Genomic DNA, 10,821 nt, shown 5'->3' on the forward strand with positions numbered 1-10,821 from the left:
GATTTAAAGCCTGATTAAAATAGATGAATTTGTCTTTCTAATAATAATGTCTCGTTAGCGCAGGACAGAAGAAAGAAGCAGAAGTGGGCAGCATGCTCTGCCATGTGAAACGAAAAATACAAATCATTTCCTGTCGGTAAAGCACAGCAGAAAGGATCCGGATGTAAAGATCCCATTTATTCTGCCCTCAGAGAAATATGATCTTTCAATAAACCTTCAGTACTGGATGACCTCTGAGGTTAAGAGATGGTATATGCCCATGTAGAAGTCAGTGACTTTAATTTTATTCTACATTTTTAGTGAAAAAAACACACTTCCCACAATCCTTAAGAGAGATGCACCGATCAGAGAAGTCATGGATATCATGTAAACGTCAATGAACGAGTGAAACAATTTTTTTTTTTTGTCCTTAAGGAATCAATTTGTGCATTTTAATACACAAGAACACAGAAGAAAAAAGTATTTCATTTCTATTGTATTTTATTTGGCAAAACATGTCTAATCAAAAGTGGCTCCTTTCATAGACTAACCGAAACCTCATAAAAACCACCAATTGCAGGTTTGGGGTTTGACATCAGTTTCCAGAAATAAAGTATGCTGATGAAGAAGAGGAAGTGAGACAGCAAAGGTTTTCAAATCAGTTTAACTGTCAAAGCTAACTACCTAAATTCATCGCTGGTCTCACAAACTACTCTTTCTGGTGTAGGTGTATTGTACTAGACCCGTAATTGCTGCTTACAGCGGTATTTGTAAACATAATAGTGTCTGTTCCTGTCAGGAAGGTGCTTGTGTAAAGTAAAGGCATGCTGTAGCAATGAAAAGCCAGAATGGACAACTTCTGATAATCAGCATTATGGTCTTGAACCAGAAATCACATGGCTGCGGACATCTTGATTGGTAGTCAAACCGGTTGTGGAGAAAATTAACCGCTCCGTCATGAATATAAAATAGGAAGAGCAGCCACCCTCGATTCAAATGTAAAGACTTCTGGCATCAGTATAAATATATAAAAATACACTGGCTTTTATTGTGAATGTATGTACAAACATCAAATGTACCAAACAGAACAGGAGTATAAAACTGTCTTTTCCTTTTTTTTTTTTACAGTGAAGACCGTATGCATTGAGCCCTGATGAACCATCAACCAACAGTTCATTTGAAACGCTGCTGCCCTCAGTTTGTATATTAAGGGGGAACGAGTGAATGAAACTAATACGGTGTGAAACCGCACAGATCCTCAGAAGGTAAAGTGTTACAATATTGCAGAATTTCATCAGTTTTGAAACCAAATACAGGGTTTGTGGAAGATCGACCAGATCTATCATCTGCATTAATGATGCTCATGTAAAAGTGTGATGGCCAAACAGCTAGTTTGAAACAACTTCTTGCTGTCTAATGGTCAATTTTCAGAACATTTTACATAAATAGTAATATTAAAAAAAAAAAAAAAAAAAAAGAGAGTACACTATAAAAGTTATCCCCCCTTCCATCTTAGGCTAAACATGACAGATTTTGCTGTTTGGATCAGGTTATGTACTTGTGTTTGGTTTTCATTAGGTTCTCACTTTCACGCTGGCATTTTAGAGAAATAGATCAATCAAAATGCATTAAATTACATCATTTACTCACCCTCATGTCATTGCAACGTTCCTATGATACACAAAAGAGCTAATGCACAATGTCCAAGCAGCTCTTTTGACAAAACAGAGCAACAGATGATTTATAAGACCATGACCAAATCATTCTGTGTCAGGAAAAAGGAAAAGTCAAAATGCACTTTAGACACTGAATTAGAAAGTACTATGCATCTGGAATGACACGAGAGTGAGCCAATGCTCATTTTAGGAGGAAAGACCTTTTAAAAAATCAGATTCTTGTAGCGCAGTTGAAATCAAAGTCCATTTGCCAGCTTCTTCAAGATTGAGTTCACGAGTATAGAAGAGTCTTGTATTAGTAATACACAGCTAAATGAGCAGAGACGGCGTGGGCTTCTTGCCAGGCCATGCCTCTTTAGCGTACTTCTTCTTGCGGGGTTCGCTGAGAGGGTCGGAGACGTAGGGGCCGGGTAACGGCGTGGGGTTGAGCACGAGCGGAGGCGGCGGGGCCTCCTGGGCCAGGTCCACGTCCGGGGCCGGGTTGGGCAGGGGTAACGGCAGTCCTCCCAGGATTGTGGCTCCGCCGGGAGCTCCTGGGGATTGAGCTTCGTGACTGGCAGGGGGAAGGTCTCTGTAGAGTCCACCTTGCATAGGGAATGCATGCATGTGTCGGGTCATGGATTCCTCGATTCCCAGCGCATTGCCTCCGCCCATTTTCTTCTTCTGTTGGGTAAACAAACAGAAGCATGTAAACATGTTAATCAATCTCTCTTTTTTGCATAAGGCAGAATGATTTGAGAAGTTACCTTAATAGGAACCACAGCTGTTGTGACCATGTTTCTGAAACGTCCAACAGAGGGGTCGATGTCCTCTAAAAGGGTTAACAACACAAACACTGTTAAAAGCCTCAAGTCACAAAAGTAGTGAGGGATGCTAAAGGCCAAGTCTTATGTCATACAATAGCTTTGAATGATGGCGGGAGAGGTTTTTGGTGATAAATCACAACTGGAGATAAATAAAAACAAAACTGAACTAAATCTAAAAAATCTTAATATTTAAATGAAAGTAAGTTACAAAAGCACAGAAAAGTACTGAGAATTAAATAAATTAAACTGAAAATATTAAATCTAATTCAAAATATTAATATAAACTAATAGCATTTAAATAATGTTAAAATAGCACAACTTAATCTCTTCAAAGGTATTAAGAAAAGTCTTTATAATTATAAGAGGTCTTAAATTAGGGGACAGAAAAGCAGCAACTGCAGAACATCTTCAAAACTGATTGAACCTGCAGTGATCATTTAATTCAAAGTCAAAGCATGGCATTGTTGCACAAGCTTGTGGTTTCAGAGTCGTACAATTAATGAATAACTCGCATTTAAGCCAAACGATTGCTTATGATCTGTTGTGGATGAACTGTAGATGAACCAGTGATGACTTTTCTTTTTGTTTTTAAGTCTGAACACTTTACCCGGGTTAATGATCTCATCATCTTCATTGAAGGTCACTCTGGAGTTCTTCCTTTTCCTCTTGGGTCTCTGAATATCCAGGTTGCCCTCCTCTATGGTGAGGGTGGAGATGCGCTTGTTATGAGCGGTGTTGAACTCAGTCAGGTTCTGCCAGAAGAGCCAAAAAAAACCCAACACATTTTAGAGAACTGTTTCTTCATTGCAATGGACCTGAAATTAATTTTGCAGACCAATTGTGCCTGTGTAAATCTCTCTTAAAAACCCTAAAACAAGCGACATGCATACACGGGGCAGTATGAGAAGTCTAATGATCAACATTAAGGCAATCAATCAAATTCAAATTAGATTTTGAACAATTATGAACAAGATAATCAAGATGATCCTGTAATTGTTGATTGTGTTCACAGTGATGCTACACACAAAAACGTCGAATAGCCAGGCCTGGTGATTATTAACAGAAGCACAGCGAGTTGTGTCTAAAGAGAACAACAGCTGGATGTGTGCATTGGGTCTATGCACAAGGCCTTAAAATGACACCCGTGTCTTAAAGGAAAAATCAGTCACTTCTCTCGACTGAGATTGTGAGGCTAATTCATACAGACAGTTTTATTTTACATTCCTTTACTCAATTTCTGTAGTAGGTTATTACTTTGATAAATACTACTGTTAGTAGTTTTTTTCAAAATTTCATTTCAGCTTCAATAATTCTCTCTTTTTAATACCTTGCCAGTTTCTGTAGCTACGTTCATGGTGAAAGCCAGGTTTAGTGATTCAAAAATAAAACTGATAAGATGTTTAAGATGCTTTTTTTTCCCTTTCTAAAAACCAAGACTACAGTTGGATTTACTCGGTTAAAAACCTTTTCCAAAAGCATCAACAGAATAAAAATAAAAAGTTCTCAAAGTAGTATAAATATTATAATCCAGCAAAATGTTTAATGGACTCTGACCTACTTAAATACACGGCTAATCAACAGCTGTCTGTGCCTTTCTAATTATCACAGCAAAGCCTATAGCACGCAAATGGCTCAGGATCGAAACTAAGTGCGGTACAGTTTGCCACTAAAAGGTCCCCTGAAGCATATGCCTTGAAGTAGGGATGGGCGGATCGATCCTAAAGTATCAATACTGACGTTGTATCGAAAGGATCAATCCTCGCGTAAAAATATTGATTGTAAAGTGCATTTTTTAACCACTAATTTTATTTATCAAGAAACTCCGTGCATAAAATAAGCTACTAAGTAGAAAAATAGACTATATTAGCAAATAATTGTGTTGGATAGAGCTATTTCTCCTGATCATCGGAACGCACGCAAATGCTGAAAGACAGAACCAACCAATCACAGACAGCGTTCGCTGCTGACGCATGGCTCAGTCACAGTGCGTGCTCAAATAGGGCTGCGTTTCCCAGAAGCGCAAGAAACCATTGCCACTTTATTTACATTACTACATATCATCGCTATTATATATAAAATTAATTCTAAAAAATGCATCATGGTTTCCACACAAATAATCAGAAATGTTTCAGCAAATGATATTAGAATGATTTCTGAAGATCATGTGACACTGAAGACTGGAGTAATGATGCTGAAAATACAGCTGCGCATCACAGATGCATTTTAAACTACATTTAAAAAAATATTAAAATAGAAAAGTTATTTTTAATGGTTATATTTCACAATGTTGCTGTTTTTACTGTATTTTTGTTCAAATAAGCACAGCCTTGGTGAGCATGAGACTTATTTAAAAAAATATTACAAAATATTACTAACCCCAAACTTTTGTGTAAATGTAATATTTTAAATATGCTAGTTTGTGCAAGTAAATTTATTTAAACTGGTTGTTAAAAGTTCAAATGGATTGTGTTATGTTCTGTAATTGCTGTAAAAGCAAAAAGTCTTTGTAATTTCTAATTACAGCCAACAGCAAACAACATGTACAATCAGCATAAACATTTCAAATAAAACAAGCAGTAAACGAATCAATCCTCCCGACTAGCAGATATTTACTCTAAGGGTATATTCACACCTGTCTTGTTTGGTTTGACTGAAACGAACTCAAGTTGGTTTCCCCTCTTGGTGCGGATCTTTTGGGTGTGAATACAGCAATCGCACTCGGGTGCGCACCTAACAACTGAACCGAGACCCAGCTGAAGAGGTCTCCCCCCCACCCCTGCCGGACCCGAGACTCAAACTCTCAACCTTCGGATTACAAGTCCGACTTCTCTATCCATTAGGCCACGAGCTATAGACACTGATGACTTGCCTTAGGTAAATAAAATGCTGTGTGACATTTTGTTTACAAGGCGTTTTTTTAAAATCACATCTTTCCGCGAGTGAAACACTGATTGTGCGACTACTAGATGTTAATTGAATCTGATTGGCTGACGAACGTTCTGAGGTGTGCAATTATTTTCAGGAAACACGGTGAACGTAGTTCCAGGCAGCTCTTGACCGCATTACATGACCATATCACTTCGCCAAATGATTTCTGTTATTTCCACTGATCTAAATATAAAGTTATCTATTAAAGGTTCATGACATGCTGCTTTTGGATGCTTTTATATAGGCCTAAGTGGTCCCTAGTACTGTATCTGAAGTCTGTTTCCCGAAATTCAGCCTTGGTGCAGAATTTCAGCCACTACGAGCCAGTCCCACAACGAGCTTTCCTTAGGACGTGCCATTTCTGTGTCTGTAGCTTTAAATGCTAATGAGGAGGAGAGAGGCGGGGCAAGGTGGAGGGTGGGGGTGTGGCCTTAACCAGCTTGTGCTACCATGCGCTAATGTTGACAGTGGATGTATCGCAATGGCTCGTAGACACACAGTCCGTCAAGCTTTTCAGTTTGACCCAGAATCTGATCCGGACGGAGAAGCACCGGATGAAGCAGTTGAAACTCAGCGGCTACAGCAGGACGATAAGGTACTTTAGTTGGTTTGTTTATGTATGCTGTTACAGTTATCATCATGTAGCTAATGCTAGCCATAGGCTCGGATGAAGGAACTAAAAAATACTTCGGTGTTCATTTGTACATCCAAACACTGAGCAACTGCCATGCTTTGCTCGTTTGCAAGCCATGATGTCTCTCGAGGAAAAAAAAATATTGCGCTCGCCTTGCACAGTAGTAGCTCATTTTCTCAGGGGCGGGCAAAGCAGAGAAAGGGACCTCCCCGTATGACGACATAAAGGGAAGAGTCCAGATCGGGCATCTGAGCTTTCATTTTCTCAAAGGCGAAGCAGGATACCCAGGGCTCGGTTTACACCTGTCGCCATTTCTAGCCACCGGGGGACCATAGGCAGGCTTGGGGAACTCATATTAATGTTAAAAAAAACCTCATAAAGTGACATTTTCATGCCATGGGACCTTTAAAGATCAGTGGTTATTTCAAAGGTCTTACAACAACAAAATGGCAAAAACCCACAACGACACTGCCCAAACACATAACTATATTAACTTAAGCAATTGGATAAAACGACAGAACATTTCCATGTTTTTCCACAAAATTACATTTTATTACGTAAAGCACGTACTCTCCCTCGCTCGCTCTCCCTTGCACACACAGAAACATAACACACTCGTTAATGTTGTTAGCCCTACTCAGACGATTTTATCAGAAAAATAGTTTAGCAACTTAAAAGCAACATGACATTTCTCACAAGCGAGGTAACAATGGTGCTGTTCGTGAAGAAAATGAACTTAAAGCTTCACTATTAGTAGGGACGCTGCGCCGAACACTTTTGAGGGAGACACATGCTGCATCCCAATTCGTCTACTTATACTATGCCCTAAAAGTATGTACTCTTTTTGTAGCAGAATAGTAGGCAAGCTTTGGGACAGACAACTTTGTCATAGCTGCGTCTTTAACAGACGCTTAGTTACATGCATCCTGTAACTGTTTAAACTGCCCTGTTAATCATCTTATCACAGTTAACATCATCCACATTTAGTTTAATTTGATTTCCTAATGTATTGGAGAGAAATAAAGAAGCACATCGCGGGTCTTTCACGCCGAGAACTCTGCTCATGTGTTTGCATAATGATGCATTTCAAAGTTAATGACCAAACTTATCATTATAAAAGTTCAGTGTTGCTGCAGATGAAATATAACATGGATAACATTAAATTAATATTTTTTAATCAGGTTCTCTATCTGTCCGTTGGTTGTGCATATCCGCCATGTTTGTAGTTTTTTTTAACACTTATTATGCGTGTTTGTAGTTCTAATCTAATCCTCGTCCACCGCGCAATGTGTTGTGGGCAATATTAGCCGTTAGTGTGCGCATCGATCTGCACTTCCAATTATAACCGGAAGTAGTAGACCATTCGGGAATCTTTGGCATATATATATATATATATATATATTTTTTTTTTAAACATACTATGATTTGGGACATACTAATTCTATTTAATTGGGACGCAGTATTAGTTTTGAAAAGAAATGGCTACAAAAGCACCTGATTTTAAAAGCCTGTTGCAGTTTATTCAAAAGGTGATTTTGGAAGAACATTTGTTTCTTGTTTATTTGGTTTGCTGATTTTTTTATAATTAAACTTTGTGGAAGTTATTTGTTATTTTATATTAGGTCTATACCATGGTGTATTTTAATTTGTTTGGTTAATAAATTAATCATTCTCTATGTTTAAAATAAGTTAGTTTGTTGTTGTACTGTTTTGTTGTTGTCCATTCAATCAATTGGCGGTCATTTTAAAAACAATTCATAGGTCTAATATACTGATACACGTTCGACTTCTCTCTCAATTGCTTATGTTCATTTAAGACATAACCGAGGATACTCGCCAAGACAGGCATTTTAACATACTTCTGTATGTATTACATGCTGTCGGGAGTCGCTTCAAAGATTTTACATATCGGTAGTTCTTGGGTCACTCGCTGAACATGAGTTTTAGAAGGAAAAAGGCAGTGGTGTTGTTTACGGTGTATTCCAGTGACAGCACTATACAAGCTAAACATAAGGTGTTGTACTGTAATATTTAAAAACTTTGGTCTCTTCGTCCTCCTTATCACCTGATCGTGAATTTGCTGGCTTTCACAGCACATCAGCTTATAAATGAACGAGTAAACACATAAAATTCAGTGGCCTTCAAATATACTTCCATATGACAGCACGCTTCATACCGTCTTTTTTTTTCTTTTCGCTCATGCGGGTCAGTTCAAGAATGTCATTTATTCACATTGTAATTTGGCCACGTTTATAAAGAAATATTGTGAATACAACAGCCATACAAAATAAAATGGCAAGGTGCAAGCTATTTGTCCGTTAAAGCTTAAATAAATCGTAAATAAATAGTCGTGATTTGGGGCCCCCTAGTGTCCTGGGCCCATACGCATCCCCCCTAACAGCGCCCCTGGTTAGACCCCTAGTGCAAACTAGTAGAGCAGGCATGTACCTCCAGTTCAGTTTCTTCCTCTGGAAGTCCCAGAAGACCCTTCAGCTCCTCGTCGTCCCCGGTTTTACTGTCCCCGACGCCGGAGCCCGGCTGACTCTGAGGTTTCTCCCGAATGGTGTAAGCACGTGTGGATGCGCCAAACGACATGGTGGAGTCGATGGGAACCTGCTGGGGCTTGTTGGGCTCCAGGCGAATGTGTCCGAGGAACGTACCATGTGCTGCAGGAAGTCAACATACATGCTGGTTTATCCGTCTACTCTTATCTGTATGATATGGCATGATTGTCATTGGTCTGATGCACTTACTGCTGTTGAGGTCGATGAGAAACACTCTTTTCAAATGCCTGTGGTAGACGAGGGCCGCATGCACGCGAGAGCACGACTGATGGTCGATGGTGAAGTCACAGATGTCTGGGTTCCTCCCGAACAAATAATACTTCTTTTCATCAATGATCAGTTTCTGTAGAGAGAGCACTTCAGTAGGCGGTCTACAGCTAAAGAAACTTAAACAACAAACACTATCAGATACAATTGAGGCTGGGTGGTATGACAGCACAGAAAACTGGATAGTAGAAATAAATTGATTTAATAATCTTATCTTTAGGATTGCATCCAAGGAAAGGAAAAATAACTTCATCCACTTCTATTTGGCATGTTTACCATTTATTTACATTCAGTACATCACACATAAACAGTGCAGAAATGATTTGATTAGAATTTGAAGCAAGATACTACAGGATCTTTTTTTTCTCCGTACAATAGTGAATTTTGATTTTTTTTGTCCTTTCGGGTTTTATAACAATATCTTCCAGACTAGCGGAAAGACCCCTTTTAACACCCCTGCTGTTAAAAGCATTTTCTGATTTATAAAGTTATACAAAGTGAAATTTGGATTTCTCTTTTAAAATGGCAACAGAATGAAAGAATTTTGAACCTAGCTTGATCCAATGTTCAGATTTCTGTGCTGGAAATGTATGCAAATGAATTCTTTTTTTAATTAAGTATAGCCTCATTTGTGTATTTAAACATCTCAGAAATCTACTAACACAAAATGTGCTGTCTTAATGTCCTGTGATTAATCCACTGGGAAAATTTGTGATATCTATTAGTTAAACATTTTACCCGGTTCAGCTGTAGCGTGTTGCATTAAATGTTCTCAGGTGGATGGCACTCTATATAAACCACAAGCCAAGTTCCCATGATATAAAACGACTCATAGCATGGCAACAGGATTTTTGTTATACGGTCTTAATGTGCCCTAGAGGTATAACACCTGAGGGAGCGACTCCCCTCTCAGGGCTTAAATCTCAGGGTCTTGTGTTTCTGTAGCACCGTTTGGACCCAACAGCCACAATCACGCATGCATCAGTATGAGAAAACTCAACTGAGCCGCAGGCGGACAGGTCAGTATCTGGTGCATCCCGGTCAAGCGGTCAATCACAGGACTGACTGACCCACTAAATAAAATAAACAAACCCATATTTATTTTATTTTATTTTTTGTGTGCTTTTTTATCTTGGAGTTGTGGTGACTGACTTTGCATAGAAAAGAGCTGCTTTAAGATTCCTTAAAAATTCTTTACACTTTTGTGTTCTGTGGAAAACAATAACAGCACAGAGGTTTGGAACAACACAACAGGGAATAGTTTACAAAATCTGCAAACAGATATTCTTAAAACTCAGTGTAATACCTCAACAAGTTTGTCTCCTTTCACCACGTCCAAATGCAGTCCTGCTGGAGGCTTCCCTGCCCTGAAATAAACCACGGCATGAATGAACTCGTGAACACCTCGCTCCCCAAATCATCTACCAACGAGCATTTACCAAGAACATAGCATCTGAGGTGTTCCCTGTTCAAATCTACTCGGATTAAATAAAAGCAATATACACTTATACACAAAGAAATGCAGTTTGTAAAACAAGCTTGAGTTCTAAAGTGTGGCGGCAGATCTGCTAAAGAGCACGAGAGCTAACAGTCCGCTGTAAGACTGTTGTTTTTATGCAGGATACAATAAAGCCTAGCTCATTCATGCACTAAATCCAGCGAGTACCGGAGTGTTTTTTACCATGTTGGACAGTCGAAAGATGGGTTATTTGCTGTAGTATTTGTTGCCATTGTCACACATTCCCCCCTGCTACAAGCACGCCGAGCATCTTGGGTAATCTACTCAAACTGAACGTCTTCCGGCTCATGAATATTAAAACAGTAACGCGAAGTTCCTTTAAAACTCGCGATTGATTGGCTGAACAGCAGACGTTAGTAAGTGGGCGTCACTCAACTGGCGAATTAGCGAATCCCTCGGTGGTGAATGACGGACGCGAGTGAACGCCCCTTTAGGAAGACTAACCAAT

General features: G+C 39.1%; 1 protein-coding gene and 1 non-coding gene across 2 annotated transcripts; both read right to left on the reverse strand.

Moving 5' to 3' along the window:
- Window positions 1-501: 501 nt before the first annotated feature.
- Window positions 502-10,691, reverse strand: ppp1r8b (protein phosphatase 1, regulatory subunit 8b). Its single transcript, XM_058745886.1, has 7 exons — window positions 10,536-10,691; window positions 10,161-10,221; window positions 8,777-8,930; window positions 8,472-8,689; window positions 3,069-3,213; window positions 2,402-2,466; window positions 502-2,318 (listed from the first exon to the last, which is right to left on the reverse strand). Exons 1-7 carry the CDS (start codon window positions 10,583-10,585, stop codon window positions 1,965-1,967), a joined length of 1,047 nt encoding a protein of 348 aa, XP_058601869.1. The 5' UTR covers window positions 10,586-10,691; the 3' UTR covers window positions 502-1,964.
- LOC131522636 (small Cajal body-specific RNA 1) lies at window positions 9,720-9,890 on the reverse strand. The gene has a single exon (XR_009266593.1). It is a non-coding gene; the product is annotated as a small Cajal body-specific RNA 1 (non-coding RNA).
- Window positions 10,692-10,821: the final 130 nt, after the last annotated feature.

This window comes from Onychostoma macrolepis, chromosome 16 (genome assembly GCF_012432095.1).
Source record: "Onychostoma macrolepis isolate SWU-2019 chromosome 16, ASM1243209v1, whole genome shotgun sequence".
NCBI lineage: Eukaryota > Metazoa > Chordata > Actinopteri > Cypriniformes > Cyprinidae > Onychostoma > Onychostoma macrolepis.

Bases quoted from the DNA above. Each gene is read 5' to 3' on its own strand.
- ppp1r8b (XM_058745886.1), bottom strand. From the start codon at position 10,585: ATGGCAACAAATACTACAGCAAATAACCCATCTTTCGACTGTCCAACA. The intron at 10,222-10,535 runs GTAAAAAACACT...GGTTTATTTCAG, and splicing joins TCTTTCGACTGTCCAACATG to GGCAGGGAAGCCTCCAGCAG. The intron at 8,931-10,160 runs GTATTACACTGA...CTCTCTCTACAG, and splicing joins AAGGAGACAAACTTGTTGAG to AAACTGATCATTGATGAAAA.